This window comes from Mauremys reevesii, linkage group 4 (genome assembly GCF_016161935.1).
Source record: "Mauremys reevesii isolate NIE-2019 linkage group 4, ASM1616193v1, whole genome shotgun sequence".
NCBI classification, from domain to species: Eukaryota; Metazoa; Chordata; order Testudines; family Geoemydidae; genus Mauremys; species Mauremys reevesii.
The window spans coordinates 18,586,328-18,610,035 of record NC_052626.1 but is presented as its reverse complement, the minus strand read 5'-3'; the positions used below and the strand labels follow the sequence as shown (position 1 = coordinate 18,610,035).

The 23,708-nt window shown below is 40.7% G+C and overlaps 1 protein-coding gene across 3 annotated transcripts in view; it reads right to left on the bottom strand.

The window, feature by feature from the left end:
* Positions 1 to 2,314: 2,314 nt before the first annotated feature.
* Positions 2,315 to 23,708, bottom strand: part of TMEM179 (transmembrane protein 179) — a 29,415-nt gene continuing 8,021 nt past the window's right edge. For 2 of the 3 annotated variants that reach the window (XM_039538480.1, XM_039538479.1), the window contains 2 exons: positions 21,896 to 21,974; positions 11,445 to 12,912 (listed from right to left, as the gene is read on the bottom strand). In XM_039538480.1, coding sequence (XP_039394414.1) covers positions 12,733 to 12,912; positions 21,896 to 21,974 — 259 coding nt within the window. In that variant the 3' untranslated portion in view covers positions 11,445 to 12,732. Of the gene's footprint in view, positions 3,615 to 11,444; positions 12,913 to 21,895; positions 21,975 to 23,708 lie in introns of those variants that run through there. The other variant, XR_005598409.1, reaches the window with a different exon arrangement.

Sequence of the window (23,708 nt, the reverse complement as noted above, 5' to 3'; positions counted from 1 at the left end):
ATTATCACTACAAAAGTTTTTTTTCTCCTGCTGACAATAGCTCATCTTAATTAATTAGCCTCTTAGAGTCGGTAGGGGAACTCCCACCTTTTCATGTTCTCTGTATGTATATATATCTCCTCACTATATGTTCCATTCTATGCATCCGATGAAGTGGGCTGTAGCCCACGAAAGCTTATGCTCAAATAAATTTGTTAGTCTCTAAGGTGCCACAAGTTCTCCTGTTCTTTTTGCGGATACAGACTAACACGGCTGCGACTCTGAAATAGGTTAAGACAGCAAGTCAGTAACAGAGCCAGGAACCTCTGATCCCACAACTTCTTCCTCCCAAATCTCCTGACCCCAGATCTCCTGGAATATTTGAACCTCTGAAAGTTGGACAGGTCATCAACTTGGGCACCCAAATCTCTTGGTTAACCACTAGACCGTACTTCCCCTCTGCTGTTATCCATTCTATTTTCTCCTCACACATAAGGTGATGCCCAATCCATCCAGATGTTCTCTCACACACACATTGTCTGACTCACTTGTTTATTCTCTTACTATTCTTTATTCATCACCAGATGTACTTGCACCATTGTTAACTGGACTGGAATCTTCATTGTTAACGTTAGATGGATTGGTGTCAAGAGGTGAAGAGTAATGCCTTGATAGGACATAAAATCAGAAAAGCTAAAAAGGTGCCAGGCAGTCACAGGACAAAAGGTCATGATGAGTTGTATTCCTCTTGAGGATTGTAACAAAATACATGATTTATCAGAAATTGTCAAAACTTTTCATATTAATTTAATTCCTTGTGAGAACTTGCTGAGATTGGATGAAATCAGCAAAGTAACCAATAGATCAATATGGTTCGTGAGATAAATCAGAGGTTCCCAATATTTTTCACAGTTAGGACCACATGTTAGTAGACAGATTGGGTAGCAGGGTTTCTGTTTGCAATTTCATGAACTGTCTCATCTCCCCTTGATGAGTGCATATCCCCTATGTCACAACTATAGCAGTTGCTTACCTGGAAACATAATACTAGGAGAACACCTATGGATTGTGACTTCAGGAGTATCTGAAGGAATGAGATGAGACCACATTGTCTAAAATTCCAACAAACTTTTGATGCATCACAAGCCGTAACACAGCAATGCCTGCCCCCTCCAGAGCTGGTAACAGGCAACCCACCCACCAAACAAATATTTGGTTTTAATCCTATTCCCTCAGCTTTCTCTTTCACACCACACCCACTTGCAGCCCAGCTAATGGGGGACAGACAGCCCATTACAGTCATTTTTGTTGTCATTTAATGCTATGTTAGCACTTGGAAAGAGATGTGAGCACCATGCGAGAGGACAGCTCTCTCAGAAGAATTATCAAGTGTTCTGTGAACAACAGTTGAGGAACCTCTGAGGTAAATAATAAGCATTCTTTAAATGGACTAGTTCCTTACTAATTCACTATCCCAGAATAGTCCTGGCTCTCAGCAACCACTGGACACACCATGCAGGGCAGCATACCCATTTATTTACTTTATTTATGCCGCAAAGAGAAAATCAACTTGTCATGGTTCAGATTCTGGGCCTGCCTCAAGCAAGAAGGTGATACCACTACGATACTTGGTAACTGGTTGGTCCTGCATGGTATATAGAAATCACAGCATCCTTTCCTCATCAGCTACATTTACAGGACACCCTGAAATGTAGCACCTTGGAATGTAACACCTTGGAACTGAAAGGACCCACAGTTGGTGGACTGAATCCTGGATGCTGCTGGTTTTTTAATGTTAGCCTCCCCTCCACTGGACGTGGCATTTCTACCTCAGCTATATGACTGGGATGCAAGTTTTTCTCAGCTGAAATGGGTCCCAGTGAAAGATCAGGTAATGCAGTTTGCAAAGGCTTCCAACAGTTTGTAGGGGGAATGAAAATACTCTCTAGGTCAGGAAGGCTAACAGGAGTCACCAGCATGTTTGTAATATTGAAGCTTCCCAATGAGGAGTACAGGGAGCCAGACAGTGGAAATGCCACATACAGAATGAGCACAATATTAGCAATAGGAATCTAAAACATGTACTGCTAGCAAAGATCATTTTGTCCTTATGAGACAGGCAGATTACACAGATAGGCTGCAAACACTGCAGGCCAGAATCTCAGCTACTATAAACTAGGATCTCTCTTTTGACTCTTGGAGCTCACTAGCTGATAATAACGCCCTACAGTAAAATTATTCCAGTAGAAGTTCAAAAGACAGGCATAAAAACACTGAATTTTCAAATAATTTATTTGTGTATAGCACTAAATCATAAAAGCGCAATGCACTGTCCAGCAAAAAGCATTCAATATAAAAACACATTCATTCAGTAACAATAATACTAGGGCACATTAGTTACACTGACCCCAATCCTGGTCCCCTCAAAGCCAGCGCAAATTTTGCCAGTGATTTCACTGGCAGAAGGATCAGGCTCATTATTTCCATTTTGCCAAATGTTTACAAAGTATTCTATTAAAATGCTAGTAACTGATTTGCCACAAGTAAACTGCATCCATTTCACTACTGTATAAAAACAACAACAACAAACATTATTCAGACTCTGCAGTTCTGTGAAATTGCATGCAGTTTACCCCACCAAATCAGCAGTTAATAAACACAGCAATAGATAGCATAATGCATGAGTGCTAATATTTAAAATATATTGGGCCATATCCTCAGTCGGTGTAAACAGGCCTGGCTCCAGTGATGTAAATGGATCTATGCCACATACCCCAGTTAAGGATCTGGCCCACTCTTGGTTTTAGAGATTAAAAGAACTATGAAAACTGTTAAAATTGTTAAAGAAGCTATTGCACAGACCTCTTTAGCAGGAAAAAATAATGTTCATCTAGGCTCTCAAAGCTTTTTCCAAGTGGATACAAGAAAAGAAGAGACAGTAGTTCACAAATATGTAAATCACAGGACATCTATCTGGAAGAGGTTCAGATGCATTCAGGCTCCGCATTAAACAAGCAGTAAAGGTACACTTTCAATCTCTGCAGGCAGTAACATACTAAAGACACACCCTTTAAATCTACAATGACCTTGTTAATGTTCTCCTTTTAATAATGGAGAATTTACAGTGATTTTAGAACACACACTCTGTTTTACTTCACAAATCACAAGCTACACAGAGAAAAGGCCCAGTCGTACATTATTTGTTATACTTCGAAATGCCAAAATTAAAGGCACAGCTTTCAGAGTCAGAGATATTTCAGTTTGCTAACTCAGGAAAAAAATTGAGTGTTATATCGACCTAAGCACTTTTACACCAGTATAACTGTGTCTATAACTGGGGGTCAGACTGATATAGTTAAAGCCCTACAAAAGCTGAGAGTAGATCAGCACATTTCTCAAAAAGACTTGTTTCACCTCCTGTATGTAAAGCTATCACCAACACTGACCACATGGGTAACACTAAGACTGAAGTGACTGCTAGTTTTGGCTACTTAGGGACTGAAGAACTGGGACCTTCATGCTTTGAACATGGATGTTTAAATTCCTCATGTGAAATACATTAACAACTTTCTTTGCTATTCACTTGCATTCTGATTTATGTGGATGGTGCATTTTCCAGTTCCCATGAGCAGTTCCTGTCTCAAACAGACACAAAGGAATAAGGATTGAGTGGTTCTACAATGTTAGTACAACTCTTTTTGATCTGTTGTTCACTCTAAAGTTTGCAGGGATATCTTGAGGATGAAATGAGCCAGGAATAGATGTCAGTGGTATTGTTTTCTTTTTCTTTTTTTTTTTTTTAAATAAACCTGCAGAAACCTTTTAGCCCTGTGCTGTAGATCATACTATCGATTTCTAAATTGCAGTTTCAGTTGGGAAACAGAGTAAAAGTTTGGTTCACTGATTAGAGTAACATCAATTAGATGGCAGTAGAGCCAAATCTTCTCTGCAGCCTAACACCCATGAGGTATCCTCAGGATCAACTGCCAAACCCTTTTTGTTTTTCTGCCCTATTTAAATGGCTTTCCTTTGCAATACCATCATTCTGCAGTGGTTATGAGCTTCACTGCGGTCTTTTCTCCCCATAGGGATGCTATTCAGCAGGGGCTGTTCAAAGTCATTTGCAAGAGGATTTTGATGATATAACAAGAAGAGTATATTCAGCTCTGAGGGGCTTGACCACGTACCAGGGAAGTCAGTGTTTAACTGTGAGAGTTAAAACCATTGGAACACTTTACCAAGGGAAGTGGCTAATTCATCATCAGTTGGAGTCTTTAAATCAAGTCCAGATATCTTCCTAAAATATATGCTCTAGTTCGTGCACAAGTTATTGGACTTAATAGGGTTCACGTACATAGTAGGGAAGAATAATTGATTCCCCTGCAGGAATTACAGGGTGAAATTCTACGGACTTTGTGATGAAGGAGCTCATGCTCGATGAACCTGTAAGGCTAGGTTTACACCACAAGCTAGGGGTGTGGCTCCCTGCTCACTGAGCTAGTGAGCGTATTAATAGCAGTGTAGCCATGATAGTACAAGTAGCAGTAGGGGCAGCATAGGCATGGCTTAGCCGTGCCGAGTACATACCCAGCCTCCGCTGTTGCTACCCATGCTACTGTAGCTACACTAAATACTCTTGCTAGCTCAATGAGGGCTAGTGTGAGTACGTGTACACAAGCAGAGGAATCAGACCCCTAGCTCATAATAAAAAGAACAGGAGTACTTGTGGCACCTTAGAGGCTAACAAATGTATCTGAGCATAAGCTTCTGTTGGGTACAGCCCACTTCATTGTCTATGCATCCGATGAAGTGGGCTGTAGCCCACGACAGCTTATGCTCAAATAAATTTGTTAGTCTCTAAGGTGCCACAAGTACTCCTGTTCTTTTTACGGATACAGACTAACATGGCTGCTACTCTGAAACCTAGCTCATAGTGTAGACATAGCCAAAATAGATGGGTCAACTATTCCACTAGCCTAACTCCTCTGACTTCATTGGAGGTATGCCAGCAGAGAATTTGGCCCCAATGGATCTATGAATGTGCTTTTTACAATTAACTTCAATAGGAACAGCTTTGGGGCTTTTATGAAAGAGCTGTAGAAATGTTCAAAAGATCCTAAGTGAATTAGGAGCCTAGGCCTCATTTTCAAAAGTGACTTTGGCTTAAGAGCCAAAGTTTCACTGGATGTCAATGAGATTTAATTTCTAAGTGCTTAAAAGTCGTCTTGGAAAATAGGACTTAGTCGGATCTTTTTGAAAATTGGAACCATGATGCTTGAAACAGTTGTAGCAGCTATTAGAGGCAGAAATATTTAAGAATTGGGGTATTTACATTCACACTAATGCAATATCACTTCAAACACAATCTTTTGTCCAGACATAAGATACTCAAGAGCTTCATTTAACAGAATTCCATGAGAAAGCACTATTATACAAATACTTCTCCCAATATTAGAATAAAAAGCAGCAGTGCAAGTAGGGCGGCCCGGTCCGGTCCACTGTACTAGCAAGATATTTATAGTGTACCGGACAGAGGAGGAGCAGAACGTGCAGTGGCCCCACGCCTGCAGTACCTCCGGTGCAGCTGTACTGCTCCCAGCCCTTTCATGCAGGGTCTCCTCCGTCCGTAGAGCAGCCCCGCCGGAGGACAGAGCTGGGGGCAGGCCTGGGGGCGGTACAGCTGTGCCAGAGGAGCTGCTGGTGTGGGGCTGCCTGGTGGCCCCACATTCTGCTCCTTTCCCCACTGTGGTTCCCAGGAGAGCCCTGTGGTTCAGGGTTCTCCTGGGACCCGCAGCAGGGAAAGGAGCAAAGCCCCCACCCTTCCATGGAACTGTGGGTCCTCCAGCTCCCAGTAGCAGCCATGCTGGAGGACAGGTCTATGGGGGGCGGGGCTGGGGGCAGTAGAGCCACCAGATGAGCTGCCGTTGTTCTGCTCCTTTCCCCACTGCAGTTCCTGGGAGAGCCCTGAATTGCCAGGCTCTCCTGGGAACCGCAGTGGGGAAAGGAGCAGAATGCGGGGCCACAGGGCAGCCCCATACCAGTACCTCCTCCAGAGCAGCTGCTGTACCGCCCAAGCCCGCCCACCCCACTCCTGTCCTCCAGCGGGGCTGGCTGCTGTACAGATGGAGGAGACCCTGCATGGAAGGGCTGGGGCAGTAAAGCCAGACCGGAGCAGCTGTGGGCATGGGGCCACTGGGCGGCTCCACCATCTGCTTCTCCTGTGCAGTGGGAGGAGGACAATGCCCCTCCCCCAGGTAAGGGGGGTGGATCATGGGGAGGGGATGGGGAGAGCATGGGGCCCCAGACTGGGGGCAGGAAAGGGAGGAGTCATGTGAGGAGGTCACGTGCCCCCCACCCCATACCAGTAAGAAATGGATTCCACTTGCAACACTGATAAAGAGGCATTATCAGCCAGCCAGCTTTATGGCTACATTGCAATACATCCATCTAATTTATTGCACAATGTATGTACATTGCAGTTTATGCATTTCAGACACCATGATTTGGATTTTTGAGTGACTGAAATGATTGCTTGATCCTTTTGTGCCTGGAATAAATCAGAAGGTTGTCCTTCTCCATAAAGCGTTAAATTTTTTTGATCCTATCAGGGTTTGGTCACTCTAATAAAAAAAAATACAAATGTTTATGAGCTGTGTGTCTGTCTGTGAAGGTTGAAATATGATGCAGAAGTAGTTTACTCTTTCTAAAGGAGGAAAAGAATGAGAATGCAGTGCATTTTGGCCTTGAGGAAATCAGGGATAAAATCATTTTAAAACAAGATTTCCAACATTGTTAGGTACATGTGCCTTTTCTCATTGTGTGCAAAGTAGAAACTGAATGTGCATGAACTGGTATTCCTCTTAGGACAAACTTTAAAAAGGGCACTGCAGTCTCTAGGGTTTTTGCCTGCAGAACAAACAGCCTAATTAGACAAAATAAAACACTTCCATCAGCAAAGATTAGTGATTGGGCAGCCCTAGCTGCAGATTTCAGATCTTCATCCTAATATAAACTTTCCTCTGAGTTCAAGTGTGTTCACTCCCAGGGCTCTGATTTGGAAGTAGAGACAAAAGTTTAATCAAACCCCAAACTATATCTTCATAAGAGAATGTAATTCTGACCCATTTGTATGATCAGCCAAATTGTCTCATGTTATACATAAAGGAGACCCCATTCAGGCAGCTGTGAGTGATTTACATAGAATGTTTGGGATGCAAACATTGGAGGAGAGGAATTACAAACAAGGTGTTTGTATACAGCATAACACATACACCCAAATGCACATGATTTGTATTAAATAGTCTGCAGATCATTCTGGTTTGGAGGTTTCTCATTTTAAACTGTACTTTACAAAACTGTTATGTGGATTGATGTGTTTAAAGACAATGCAGAAAATCAATATTTCACACGTCAGTCTGTCATTGATTTCTTGCATCTCAAAAATCAGTAGAGGCTAACTGCTAGCAGCAGCACTGGGAAATGAGTATAGTAAATCTGTATAAAGAAGCAAGAAGTTCTGTGACTAGAAATTCAATAGAGGCTCAGTGTAACTGAGAGTCCAATCCTGCCCTCCTTGTGCACTCAATTATCTTTCTGCTATCAATGAGAGTTTTGAGTGCACCGAGATTGTAGGATCAGGCTCTGATTCAAAGCCCAACAAAGGCAGTAGAAACACTCCAGTAGATTTCTGAGAGTTTTGGATCAGGCCCTAAATAAGTACTCTCTCTAAGAAAAACAAATACATTCAGAAAAGTCCTGATATCCCAGATACCATATAATTGGCCACCAGAGACTGACCAGCTTTATCATCCATTTCAGTGACTTAGTACCAAAGCCCTTGTCAATTTAACCAGAGATTTGCATCTATGTCTCTGCAGGGGGAAACAAGTGTTCAAATGCTTTTAAATATAAGTTGTCAGATTCTCAGCTGGTGTAAATCAACATAGCTCTATTGACTTCAATGGAGCAACACTAATTTACACCAGCTGGGGATCTGGCTTCTGATTCTCTCATCTAATTGAATAAAACCAATGGGTTTTTTAATGAATTTTCCCTTCTACAGTCCTAACAGTGTGTAATCACAGTTTATATACATTTTTTCTTCCCTTCCTTGCATTTACTTTTCTTCCCCAATAAGTGGATTTTTTTAAAAACATGCTAATTGCTTTGGGTCTTACATCATTTGCTAGGCTGTTGCAGAAGAAGAATCAGTTTTGACAATTGAAGGATTAAGACTTAAGAAAATATACTTTAAGGTATTTGTCACCTATTTTGAATAAGCATTAATTACTATGACCTAATTAATAGTAATACTTCCATCAAAGAGTCAATGCACATTTATATTACATTAAGAACTTTGTTAAAAGGAAATATCACCCTCCAGTCATGTAGGATTCCAATGTATTTCAATCTACAAACTATAAACACTTCTACCTTCATCTAACTATGCTGTCTTGTTGAAGATTATACAAAAGTATAAACAGTAATCCCTAACACTCTGTGTAAGTGAGGATAAATCTTGAGGGATAGTGTGACTGATTACTATTTCCTAACAGTGAAATTGTTTGATAACACATAGAGGTATCTATATCCTAAGTGGCATCATGCAGATAAGTAAGAAAGGAGGGGGGGGGGAGAAAAAAAAGGCAGTGTAGAAATTTAAGCTATTCTGACATTCTCTGACTGTCTACAGGGGATTTTACATCAAAATCATGGTTTAATAATGGGGATTATCCTAACAACCCCTTTAACATGGCATGTGTGTGCGTGCACACACACACACACACACACACACCTCTGAACACCATCAACAAACCATGTTTATCTGAGTTTTCATTTGTTATAGTACATATTTCTCTCAGCAGCAGCATCAACAAGCATGATCTCCTAAATTCCCAAAGCAAAGCTGCAGCATTTTACCTACACGGTCGGTGCCTGTGGGAGATTCAGGGATCAAACACTGTAGGATGCTTTGAATATTTACGAGACAGGACTTTAAAAGCTTTTCTGACATTTTAAAAACACTTTGCTCCAAACTATTGTTTTAGTTGAGTTCTCTTTTAAAAAAAAGAGTTTTGGTTTTAAAAAAACAAAGCCAGATTTTTACAGTTTCTCAGCTGGATCAGGTTTTTCTAGCACTATGTCCTCTGTCAGCAATGGCCATAACCCCTTAATCCAAGTGGTTTTGCTAACAGAAAAGGGCATCTGGAATGTATCTCACATAGCAGGTTACTTGTGTGTCAATACCTTGTTGGTGTTGTAGCAATTCAACAGAACAGCATCTATTTGCATTTTAATAAATAAGGTGCCATGTAAACTCTACCTTCATTACTATCAGCCATTTTATGTAGGCCAAAAAGGTGGTCTTCTGAGTCTGATTTAAACATCAATATGCCCATTAGCAAATTAAACACTTCCCCTTTACAATCCTAAAAATAGCTGAGTTTTGTTACATTAAATGCACAACCTTGTTAAACTACTAGGGTCTCAGGCATGGTTTTGGAGGATGCAAATTAAAGGAGAGTTTGAAAGGTCACAGAATGGTAATGCATAAATAACAGCACCCAACTCAACAATGCCCTGGTAATTTACAGCTAGAAAGAGTCTAACTTGTATGTTGCAAAATATAAAAGAACAAGTTCACATTCTCATGCTAGGGCAGAAAATATGGCCAGGCCCTCACTTTGGCACAAGTAGTTTGGCCTGGGTGTTTCAGCTTTAGAATATGAGCTGGCAGAGAGCTTTCTCACAGACTGAAAACTAGAGTAAAACTGTTCTCAAACAAAAAGGCCCAGCTAGGTTAAAACTAAACTACTTCTGACAATCTAGCTCAGAAGTTTGCCTTTGCCTAAACTAGCTTCATAGCTGCTAATCTCTGTCCTCTTCCTTCTAACTACTAGGGAGCTTTACTTGAAAAGGTCCTTGCTTTTAAGCCCCTACTGAAACATCCTAACTAGATACTTCAACTCATTCCACCTGGTCCAGTGTGGGAACCAGAGTAGTTTACAAGTGAATTAACCCTTTGCCTGCTGGCTCCAGAGTAGTCTTCTGAATTTTTTCACATTAACAAACTAGCTTAAACGTTTAGGAGCCAAATTCTGTCTTTTGTTGCACTCAATGAACTCTTGTAAACAGGCAACTGAGGGTAGAATAAGACTCTGGAGAAATTATGTACCAAAAACTAAGTTTTGAAGATAGGATGCTTCAGATGAATAGAGACATTATCTCATCTGTTTGTATTATATTAATTTGGGCTGGGGTTTTCAAAGGAATTTAAGGGATTTAGGTGTCCAACTCCTATTGGGTTCCAGACTCCCTTAGTCTCTATTGAAAATCCCAGATCTAGTCTATTGAGCTGAAGAACAGGATAGTGAAAGGGCTTTAATTCCTAGAATAAAAGTTATCTGCAAAACCAAACAGACTAGAAACTTTGGGACAAATATTCCCTTCTTTTTGAGGGGACAGTGGGTTGGAGCAAGACAGCCAGGCACCTGCGGGGAGGCAAGCAGGGTGAAAGTGGGGGGGAAGGACAGCCTCATTTTCACAGCATCATACTCTTGTCCAGAACCAGTGGAAGCATTTCCAACAGGACAGTCTGTTGCCTAGCATGGGAAGTGATGGGCAGACATCCACTTTCTACATCAACAGTAAGTAGCAAATTACTTAAATTAACTTTGAGCATGTGAATAGCAGCATGGAAGTCAGTGATATTATCACATGCTCAAAATTAGGTATGTGCTTAAGTAACTTGCAGGATGGGGGCCTTAATGCTGAATCTTAAACTGGCACTAACTAACTTGGTCTCCATCTCCATCTTCGTAAAACCCTCTCCTGATGTGAATTTACAGCTGGAGAATGCCATGGCAGTATGGCTCTTGCATGAACTTTGCTCCGTTGTGGGTAGGAACCAATGCATGTAAACAGGGCCTCTATGTAGATGGACCTTGTTTCTAGAAACCCTTTGCAGACAGATCTGGTCTCTGGAAATCATCTGGAACTCTATGATGTGCCAGGTTCCAAGAGCCAGCTCCCCTGATTGAACAATTCACAGAGTTTCACATCCCCTACATAGGTTTTTCCCACATATGGGAACAGTTTGGCCATTAGTCCATATATAAAACACAGCAAAATCTGTGCAATAGAACTATTGTAACTCTGGGTGATTTTTGTGCCTTCAGACTGATTCAGCAGTTTTCAGAAATCAGTGGGATTAGTCATATGCTTAAAATTAAGCATTTGCTTAAGCACTATGCTAAACTGGGCGTCAGATTCCTATTGTACCTGATGACTATAGTCCTATATACTAGCAATTGTTGTTTGCAGTGTTATTGTAGCTATGCTGGTCTCAGGATAATAGAGAGACAAGGTGGGTAAGAGAGAGACACAAGCTTTCAAGCTTACACAGAGCTCTTCTTCAGGCTTTTTCAGACCCGAAGAAGAGCTCTGTGTAAGCTCAAAAGCTTGTCTCTTCACCCACAGATGTTGGTCCAATAAAAGATATTACCTCGTCCATCTTGTCTCTCTATATACTAACAAGGCATTCATTCTTAAGCATAATAATTCCACTGCCCTTTGAGTTATCTATGTTCCTAATTGTTTGATATATTGTAGGGTTTTATAATCTCACCCATTATCCTAGCGTCTGAGCACTTTCTGTGTAAAATCAAGAGCAAGAGCAAAGTCCCTAGTGGACTTCATAAAGTAAATGGCTCTTTTCCCTTTTCAGGGTAGCAATACTGAATATTGGAGCAGCTATTAAAGGCCCCTGGCCAATGTCGGGGAAAATAGCCCAGTTCATAAAAGAACCAGCTATATGATTACTGAGCAGTTTTTACAGTTTACTATACTGATAGAGACATTCATACATCTACTATGCAGCTATTTATAATAATTTAACATAGCCTGTTTGAGATAAATAGCACAAGTAAACTCTAATACTTGAAGCTGAATAGTATATAGTACTAGGGATCAAATTACATATATGAATGAGCAAGCATTAATATAATAATATTAAGATTAATCTCTTATTACGCAAGCTGCAGTTACTGCCCTCTAGACTACGTTTTACAAAGCAGTAATAAATGTTTGCCATGCCAAAGTCTAAGATGAAACATAAACATAAATAGGCTCTACAATCCCTCCAAAAATATACAGTACGTTTAAGATGCTGTAATAACCTGTCATTGTATGAATTTCACTCTATCTAACATTAAGTATATAGTCAGGTACACAGCTCCATATGTTCTAAAGTGATCAAATCAAATGGGAGCAGGGATTATAAAACTGTTGTCAATATTTTGTATGTATACACCAAATTTTGGGGTAGCAAAGGCCCTGTCCACACATAGGTCAGAACAGTGCTAGCTAGAACAATGTTAAAATCATGCTACAAACTACATTAAATGGGCGGTCTTTAGCGAGGTTTTGCTACCATAGTTCTCAGAAAACATCCTTCCCTCAATAATCAGGGAAAGCATGCTAGAACCCTGATAGCGACAGCCATCTTCACACACAGGCATAATTAGTTCTGCTCCCAGTATGTACAGGAAAGTAAGTCTACTGTATCATACAGTTAATTGTCTATATCCTAACAGAAATATGGCTTCTGACAATTTCTCATTACAGGACTGTGTAATTCTAAATTAAATTTCAGTTCGGAAAGCAATGATTTCACACACTCACCAATTCTCTTGATTTCAGCTTGTGATAATGAATTGCAAAATTTACAACCTGCACTGTCGAGTGGCTTACACATTAGATCATGCCACTTTTCTCATCCTGCAAAAAGGTTCGTGAAGAGGATCGTCCTAGTAGCAGCTCCTTCTCATGGATCAGGCTGTCTAGCAGATCTTCCTGCCTGTAGTTGTGATAAACCTTCAGGAAGGCCAAAATGGTAATTCCCAGCCAAGTCAGCCAGGCAGCCCAGAGACCAAACTAGGCAGGAAAAGAGATGGCAGAGAGGTTAATGTTGTGTTGTCAAGATAAAGCCAACCCTCATTTTAAGGCAAGATCCTCATCTGGATGGACTTCAATGGAGTTGTGCCAGTTTACACCAGCGGTGGATCGAGCCCATTGTTTCTCAGACTTTTCAGGCTGGTAACCTCCTTTACATTTAGTATAAAAGTAAGAGTAAAAAAAAAAAAATGATAAGCCCATATAATATGATTACTACTATATCTTGTGAAACACACTCAACTCATTAAACCTTTAAGTATTTGTGCTGTATTTGGCTGCCATCAACCCTCTGTGTCTAGTAAAGTGTGTATGGAACCAGATAAGAGAAAGTCTGTAAGATCTACAGTGTTAGCCAATATCATATACAATATTACTATATATATCATATATGTTTGTGTATGAATTGCAGTTATGTTAAGCTCCTTTCAAAATGCTCCTTACTTATGTTAAATCAAGAGGGAGGTGTGAAGTGTTCTAATTTCAGTGTTAGGTACAGAGACATTCCAGAGAGACAGGGCAAGACAAACAATTTTCTTAATACTTAGCTAACATGCTCTCTGTACCAAGCTATAGCTGGTGCAGAATGTCTTTAAAGTCTTGCTGACTTTTGGAATGCTATGATCAAAACAAAATGAAGAAACTGTTGCAATGTCTGTTCTGTTTTTGTGGAGGGGCTGTGTAAAACCTGTCGGAATTCAAGATGTATTCTACATTACAGCTTACAAATGTGTCCCATTTACCAGGTACAGTCAATTATTGGCATCTTGGTGTCTTCAACATATGTGTCAGAGAAGACAGATAAGAAATGAGTGGCAATTTAAAGTAATACAGAGAAAATCGTGAAGCTTCTCTGAGTCAGGTATAAATACATGCAGGGTAAGCGCAAAATCTTTGAGTCTCACCAGCTGCACTTCTGTCTTCCAGATTCATTGGCAATGTATTAACCTTCCTTTCTGTATTAATACCTGACTAATAATTAGACCTTTAACAGACTTTTGAAAATCTCCCACGTTTTTGTCCTCATTGACATTTCAGTCCACCAATGTAAAATGTCTTTAAAAATAGCAATGAAATAAGTTATATAAAAAGATATGGAATGAGAAGTTGTTAAAATCTCACTCATTTGGGCTAATTTGTAATATCTCATATGTGTTTTTGTGTCATTAGTGCAACATCAAAATTGTAGCACTCTTAAATGGTCTCAACATAGACTTAAGTCTGCATTAAGTGGCTTTTCTATCCCTTTTGAGACTTACTCAGCACAAAAGACTCTAGATAAATCTAGCATAATTTAGTTAATGAGTGAAGATCAAAGAAAAGTTCTGGACAAGCTAGAACCAGCTGAATGGTGTTTAAATGCCAGCGATCCAACTTTGTCATCAAACTGGTTAGTTTTTCCTTGCAAAATTTACCCAGTGCCCAACTCTGTAATTTTTATTCAGGAAACATTCCCAATGTATTCCCTGAGAGTGGTGCTTGGGTATGGACAGCTGTATTGAGCCATCAGTGTGCTATACAAGGACCTGTTTTCCTGGACCATTAGGGATGGCCATTCTTGCTCTACTTGCCTTGAAGAACCATTATCACTGTGGCCAAAGGAAAACCCACCAGCTAGTTCTGCTGAAGCCAGGGCTGGCTCCAGGCACCAGCTAAGGAAGCAGGTGCTTGGTGCAGCCAATACAAAGAGGAGGCACTCCGTCCACTATTAGGGTGGCCCATCCGGGTCTTCAGCGGGAATTCAGCAGCGGGTCCCTCAGTGCCTCTCTTCCTCTTTGAGCTGCCGCTGAAGTGCCGCCAAAGAGGAAGAGAGGGAGTGAAGGAGAGGGGGCAGAAAACCTGGGGCTGGCCCTGGCTGAAGCTAACAGATAGCACTGCAGGGATTTGTTCCCCACTGAGATCTTTTTTCACATGATCTACTTCAGGGTTTCCTTACACACTAGCAGGTCCGTGCCCTGAAATTGTGTTTTCTTTCGTCAGCATAAAAGCATCTGGCAGATGCACCTTCACTCCTCATTCATGTATGTGCAGTAGTTAAAGCAGCATAGGCTGCCCCTGGTTAAATCAGTAGTGGGAATTAGGAACAGATTGTTTGGGGCTAGTTCTCCTATGTACTACTACAAAGTAAACTTTACTCCCAGATGAGCTCTGTATATGTTGGCACACACTGTATGATGCAGAAATTTTTTTTTTTTGCACAGTTCTCTATTATAGTCAAAAGAAGGTTTTCCCTCTGCACATAATTTGTCCATAATGCCCCCGGTGTCAGCAGCTAGATATATAATTCCAATTTACTCAGTCATATCCTACCACAGGGGTAGGCAACCTATGGCACGTGTGCCGAAGGCGGCACGCGAGCTGATTTTAAGCGGCACTCACACTGCCCAGGTCCTGGCCACTGGTCAGAGAGGCTCTGCATTTTAATTTAATTTTAAAAGAAGCTTCTTAAACATTTAAAAAAAACTCATTTACTTTACATACAACAATAGTTTAGTTATATATTATAGACTTATAGAAAGAGACCTTCTAAAAACATTAAAATGTATGACTGGCACACGAAACCTTAAATTAGAGTGAATAAATGAAGACTCGGCACAGCACTTCTGAAAGATTGCTGACCCTTGATATATAGCAAAGGAAACACAATGAAGTTACACCTACATAAGGAAAATGCTGATGAAGCAGAATTTGTATTGATATGACCAGAATTTGTCCTATATTAACATAGTAGTAGTTTGAGAGGAATAAACCACCCAGATGATTTTTAATCTCTGACTGGAAAATTAATAACAAACACTGTTCCCAGAGTTGTGCTCACCTTAAAGTGAATGTCAGAGCCCCCAGTGACTTTTCTAAGACAGGATTTATGACATTTTGTCCGAGTGGCCGGTCATATACTATGGCGATGAGCACAGAATAGATAAATAGATGTGACACAATAGCAGCTAGTTTGCACTTGTTTTTCCTGCACTGGAACCATGGCAAAACAAAGTATTGGCCAAAGAGGAATGATAAAGTTGGTAGGGGGAGAAAATATTTTACAAGCCTCTAAGAGGCTATTACAATGAAAAGAAAATTATAAAAATGTAAGGCCTGATTCACCATTGTATTATTCCTGTTTTAAGCCCATGTAACTCCATTGATTTCAACAGAGTTACAACACATAAAACTAGAAATGAGAATGGTCAAGGTTATGAAAAAACTCATTGAATGAGATTGAAAAGATTGTGATTGTTACCTCACAAAATAGCCAGACAGCGAGAATATGATAAATAATGAATAGTCTACAGAAGGTAGATCAGGAACTTCTGTTTCTCTGGCTTGTGACACAATAACAAGGGAACAGTCAGTGAAATTAAAAGGTGGGAAATTCAAAACCAATAAAAGGAAATAAAGAATCCCGTGGCACCTTATCGACTAACAGACGTTTTGGAGCACGAGCTTTCAAACGTCTGTTAGTCTATAAGGTGCCACAGGATTCTTTGCTGCTTTTACAGATCCAGACTAACACGGCTACCCCTCTGATAAAAGGAAATAGTTTCACACAGAACACATAATCTGAACAAACTGGAGAAATGGTCTGAAGTAAATAGGATGAAATTCAATAAGGGCAAATGCAAAGTACTCCATTTAGGAAGGAACAAGCAGCTGAACACATACAAAATGGGAAATGACTGCCTAGGAAGGAGTACTGCAGAAAGGGATCTGGGGGTCATAGTGGATCACAAGCGAAATATGAGTCCACAGCGTAACACTGTAGCAAAAAAAGCAAACGTCATTCTGGGATGTATTAGCAGGAACGTTGTAAGAAAGACATGACAAGTAATTTTTCCGCTCTACTCTGCACTGATAAGGTCTCAACTGGAGTATTGTGTTCAGTTCTGGGCATCACATTTAAGGAAAGATTTGGACAAATTGGAGAAAGTCCAGAGGAGAGCAACAAAACTGTTAAAGGTCTAGAAAACATGACCTATGAGGGAAGACTGGATTTGTTTAGTCTGGGAAAGAGTAGACTGAGAGGGGACACAGTAACAGTTTTCAAATACTTCTAAAACTTTGCTACAAGAAGGTGGGAGAAAAATTGTTCTTGAGGATAAGAAAAGCAGCAGTGGGCTTAAATTGCAGCAAGGGAGGTTTAGGTTGGACATTAGGAAAAACTTCCTAACCATCAGGGTGGCTAAGCACTGGAACAAATTGCCTAGGGAGGTTGTGGAATCTCCATCATTGGAGGTTTTTAAGAGCAGGTTAGACAAACACCTGTCAGGGATAGTCTAGATAATACTTAATTCTGCCATGAGTGCAGGGGACTGGACTAGATGACCTCACAATTCTATGATTAAACTGGAACCATTGTCACAGAAAGCCATTGAGGCAAAAACCTTGACAAGATTCAAAAGGGAAATGGCCATTTATATGGCGATAAAGAATATCCAGAGTTACCATAGTTAATGTTAATGGACATTTTGGAAGAAATACTAAACCTTGCACTTCAGGGCTTAAGTCAATCTCTATTAGAGACCAGGAGGAGATTTATGGGGGCGGTCAGTTTACCCCACAATGGTTACTGTGGAGTTTTTACATCTTCCTCTGAAGCATCTGGTATTGGCCCCTGTCAGAGGCAGGATCCTGGGCAAGATGGATCTTGAGTTGGCTTCAGTCTGGCAATGCCTATGTTGGAGTAATGCAATGGTGAATCAGGCCAATAGCTGGCAGAATGTCATTAAGGTTCCTTAACTACTTTTCTTAAATAGGTTACGGTCTCTGCCAAAGTCAGACCTGACAGCTGTAAGAGAGTGGTGGAAGGCAGGTATGTCAACCCTAAAATGGTGAAGACCCCTTTCCCTATGAACTGAAAAGAGATTATCTCAGGTTAATGAGAGACATCTGAGTCTGCCAGTGACCTTTAAAACCCCCTCTTCTGGTGAGAGGCAGGAGGGATGAAAAACAAGCTGCAGCAGGGTTAAGGGCAGCATGGAGAAAAGGCTTCTCCTAGGTGGAAGGCTGTTCTCCTCCTTATATGGGAAACAACCAAGTTAGCTTCTGCTTGGGGAAGCGGTAGCAACTAGAAGTCTGCATAATAAGGCAACACCCCATGGAGAGGGCAAGGAAATTTATTTCTTTTGTGTTGTTTTTTGCTTAAGAGGCCTACCCTAACGCCCACCTTGTAAATACTGAAAAAATAAACCAAAGTGAAGAAATAATAACCTCCAGAGCAGGACTGATATACTCCAGGCCCCCATCACCAGAGGGAGAAACTCTGAGGCTGACAAGGCAAGGGAGGTGTCTTGCCACACATGGTGTCAGGTGTGGGATTTGATGCAGTGGACTAACCCAAGGGCGAGACAGATAATTCCCGACAACGGATGATATGATGAGGGTACTGGTGCAGGCCACTGTGGTAAAACCAATGGCTACATCGAGGCATATCTCCTCATGTTTGAAAGAACAGCCTGGCCGCAAGACCAGTGAGCAAGTATCCTCGCTCCTTTCCTGTGTGCAAAAGCCCAGAAGGCCCACTATGAAACTGCAGTGGAAGCTGCTAAAGACTACTCCCAGTTGAAAACTAAAATACTTGCAAGATCCTGAGTGACTACAGCTGTAAGAACCCAGAGATTCCATGAGTGGAGGTCCTGTGAGAGCAAAGCATCAAGATCAACCTGATCCACCTAATGCAGAAGTGGCTGTGTCACGAGACCCACGGTATAGAAAAGTACTCTTGATTTTGGACAGATTCATGAGACGACTACCACCAAAACCTATGAGGGTGGGTTGCCCAAAATGATCCTTCCTCTTATGATGATTTGGTCGCCCTCATAGCGAGGCATTCAATCGCCAGAGAGCTTTCTTGGACTACTGGATAAAATATGTGCTGGACCAAGAGATCAATCCCAGTCCCGAAGGCCCAGACCTCCGGAAGTTCGAATACAATTATGTTGGGGTGGAGGGATGCCAAAGAGTGGCCTGAGGGTACAAAGGGACTTGGAGAACTGGCGAGAGAAGGCCACAGGATAAGACCTAATGGCCCAAAGAATAGGAGGCTATCCCAGGCTGTGTATTGATGTTATGCTTGTGGGGAACTAGGTCATATAGCAGCTCAATGTCCTAAAATTGAGAGGCCCATGCAGTGTAGTCTGGGTGACAAAGAAAAGGAGTCACTATACACATATACACCATACACTATTTACGTGGCCAGTTGGAACAAATAGTACAGAGACCATTGTGTTAGCAGACTTAGGAAGTGCAGTTACACTTGTCTCTGGGAAACTGGTGGCGTGGAACCAGCTGTCTCCAACCAAATGCATGGGAATGACCTGCATACATGGGGCAGTTAATTACTACCCAGCCAATCCCATACAACTAGAGGTTCAGGGAAACACAACAAAAGTGACAGCGGGAGTAATCCCTTGTCTTCTATATACTGCACTCAGAGAACAATTCTTCCCAGACATCTACTCCCAATGGAAGGGTTGGAGGAAAGCAATAATCATGGAGCTGATATCATGGCCCCATAAAATAGCCCACCTCTCATTTTCTATTATTTAGCCCTTTAGGCCAGCACTTATTTTCAGCAACTGGGAAATCCCAGATGATTAAACAGGAAAGGAAGGCAAACAAAAGAATGGGGACCAAAATCTTGGCCCAGAATCAAAAGGTGGTGTTCGTGGGTAAGCAGTCTCATCCAGCAGGCAGGGAGGCAACTCAGATAGTTAATGAACTTGAGGCTGGGCCCAATTCAACTGAGACCAATCCTGGGGGTGAAACAGAAATAGTCCCCCCTTTAGTTTGGGCATATCGGTCCCTCATACAAGAATTTTGGACAGGACCAAGCCAATGATGCTCTGTACCACAGTATTAGAAAGGAAGTTGTCAAAGTGAGTGGGGTCCCATTATAGGGGAAAGCCAAAGGCCCAGGGCCATGTTTTGTGATGAAAAGGACTTACTATATAGAATAATCTGACTACAGGAGCAAGAACTGGAGCAGCTGCTAGTACCTTGAGGATACCAAAGGGCAGTATTAGACCTATCCCACAATCATTTGTTTGGGGGACATTTAGGGGTGGATAAAACCCTAGACAGAATCCTATGAAGGTTCTCTTGGTCAAGAGTCCACATGGAGGTCTGACGCTATTGCACCTCCTGCCCTGAATGCCAATTGCAAGGCCCACAACCTCAGTACCCCTACAGATTATTAAAGTCCCATTTGAGAGGATAGTGATGGACCTGATAGCCCCCTGGAGAAGTTGGCCCAAGGACATCAATGCATGCTCATGATTCTAGACTACACTACCCATCACCCAGAAGCCATACCCCCAAGAAACATGATGTCCAAGATGATAGCAAAGGAGTTCATCCAAATTTTCTCTCGAGTAGGAATACCCAAGGGACTCCCTTGAAATTAAGATGCAATGGGATGTTCCAATTACATTGTTTTAAAATTCAGTGCTGAAAAGTGATTGATATTGGAAAACATAATCTCACCTATACATACAAAATTATGGGGTCTAAATTAGCTGTTACCACTCAAGAATGAAATCTTGACGTCATCATGGATAGTTCCCTGAAAACATTCACCCTATGTGCAGTGTCAAAAAAGCTAGTGGACTGTCTATAACCCATAGGAAAATGATAGATAAGAAGACAGAATATATCATAATGTCACTGTATAAATCTATGGTAAATCCACACCTTAAGTACTGAGAGAGTTCTGGTCACCCCATCTCATAAAAGATATTAGAATTGGAAAAAGTACAGCGAAGGGCAACAAAAATCATTAGGGGTATGGATCAAGTTTCATACAAAGATAAGTTAAAAAGACTGGGACTGCTAAACTTAGAAAAGAGATGACTAAGGCAGATTTGATATAAGTCTATAAAATCATGAATGGTGTGGAGAAATTGAATACGGAAGCATTATTTACCCCTTCACATAACACAACTGATCACCTGATGAAATTAATAGGCAGCAGGTTTAAAACTAACAAAAGAAAGTACTTCTTCACACAATGCATAGTCAACCTATGCCATTTGTTGCCCATGGATGTTGTGAAGGCAAAAAGTATAACTGGGTTGAAAAAAGAATTAGATAAGTTCATAGAGGATAGGTCCATCAGTGGTTATTAGTCAAGATGGTCAGGGATGCAATTTCATGCTCTGGGTGTCCCAGAAGCTGGGACTGGATGACAGTGGATGGATCACTTGAAATTGCCCAATGCTGTTCATTCTCTCTGAAGCATCTGGCACCGGCCACTGTCAAAGATAGGACACTAGGCTAGATGGACCATTAGTGTGACACAGTATGGTCGTTTATATGCTCTTATCGAAAACTTATTGAGGGTTTGACTTTGCAAGGTGTTGAGTCCTCTTGTCCAATCCACCACAACACTTGAGCACATGCTTAACTTTAAGCACTAATGAAGTCCTACTCAAGTCAATGGGACTGTTCACATTCTTCAAATTAAGCACTGCTTAAGGCTGATATATTTAAGGGGGGAAGGAGGGATAAAGGAGGTAAGCATCCAAATCCCAACACAAGTCTGTGGGAGTTGGGTACTTAATTCCCATAGGCTCCTTGGACAAATCCCAGACTAAATATTTTTTTGGATAGGGGCCAAAGTGTTCAGCATTTTGCAGGATTGAGCCTTGCTGAGACGGTTACATTTCAGTAATAAGCAGTAAAAGCATAGGTACAAGCCAACATCTGAAGCTATCTATTTTTAATTTTTACAAAAAAAACCATGCCCATCACTATGGATCCAACCAGCACCTAGTGAAGTCAATGGAAACACTTCCATTGATTTCAGTGGATGCTGGCTCAGTATCAGTGGCATCAGGTCCATGTCCAAATGGCTAATGAACTGAAACATTCTTTTCAAAGTAGCAGCCGTGTTAAGTCTGTATCCGCAAAAAGAACAGGTGCCACAAGTACTCCTGTTCTTGAAACATTCTTGTATCTTGTTCTGACCTACCTGTGCAATAGCAAACTGATCATAGAAGGCAGAGGTTTCTAAATTCAGTTCAAGATCTATATCCTGTAGTTCTTCACAGCTACAAGGCGGCGGCATTTAGGGGGGGAAAAAAGAAAATTATTTCAGAGATTCCAAATAAACAGACCAAGCATAAGATGAAGTAGCCACTGTACCCTTGCTAGAATGATTTTCTAAATAAAAATAAAAGATCATAGCTATAAACAACATAGGTATAACAATGTTGCCATCAGAAAAATTATTCTGCTCCCCTTGAAATAAGTATAGGCTTCTTTATTTATGTCCACTCCCAGAACAAACTGTTCAATAGTCCTAATCAGTTTCCATTATTCTAAATGGTAATACCAGAATAAAGGCTTCAAAGAGTAAGCAGTTGAAAATTCTATCAAATAAGCTTTCAATTATTGCCACAACTGGGCTGCTTGCCAATTTCCTCTCACATTAAGGTAAAAGAGAGATTTCATTATTTTTTAAATCTATATTTAATTATGTAAATGAATAACATTGATTTTCTGAAATGTGTAACATAACCTTCATTATGCAAATAATATGCTTAAAACCTCCTTTTCTACTGCCCACCCCAAGACCTCCTGCATAAGTACACACATTTGGATCACCCCAGATGTTTGTTTCACCCCTAAATGCAACGAAGTGTATGAGCCTCCATTACCTTTTGACATCATCATGGAAGGCTTCAGGAGAAGGGATTGTGTGGGTGTTTTTGTTTCAGAAGCACCAGCAAAGAGAAGATATAGTGATGGTAAAAGAGAGGCTGCCTACCGATTTTACAAATAACTCGGACTGGTGTGAAAAAAATCCCAGGATTTTGAGGATGTCTTTCTATCTCTTGGTTGATTTCTGAAGGCTCTTCTCTGTCCTTTTCAGTGGTGTCAGCCATCTTGGATTCTTATCCGAATATTCGATTAGGCTTTTTTTTGATAACTGAGATAGAATTTTTAACCGAATATTCGAATAATTCGATTAATCGTTGCAGCCCTAAACAGAACATTTACTATGGCATTTTGCAACATATGACAATGTGAAACATAAATATATGCTCTAGTAATAGTGTTACTCAATATCATATGACATAAAATGTCACTTTTTCCTATCTCTTCATGGATATTTATTTAATATGAAAAATTCATCTCAAGCTATTATCTACCTCCTACACTGAACCCAAATATTATTTTATTAGTTATATATTCTATAACTCTTAAGATAATGTTGTTCATCAGTACTTTGCACTTATACAGTGCTTTTCATCTGAGAATCTTGGTGTAAACAACATCACTATGAGGCCAATATTTTGTACTGATTTTGTAGATTGTAGACTGAGGCACACAGAGGCTAAATAACTCACTTAGGTTCTTATAGTGAGTCAGTGTCCAAACTAGGATTTGGAACTCAGGGGCCCTGACTCCCAGTTTCCTGCTCTGATCACTAAATCACATTCTCCCTCGTCACTAGAGCGTTATCACAACTAGGTTTTCTTTACACGGCAGTCTATAAAGATTTTATGTTAATTTCTTTCTATCCTTCTTGTGCTTTTCCATGTAACTATGACTCTCTAATAAGCAATGAAACATCAATGAAATAACTATACAATGCTTTTGTTTTATGTGGACTAGCAGCCAAAGGTTTATTCGTTGTTTTGATCCCAATCTAAAAATCACATCTTTATAGAAAGACTTTCAGGTTTTAAATACCTTTCCTTGTCTTCTTTCCATGCATTTAATAACTATATTTGGTAATACCTCCATTTATTTGTGCATATGTGAAACCGGAAATTTTT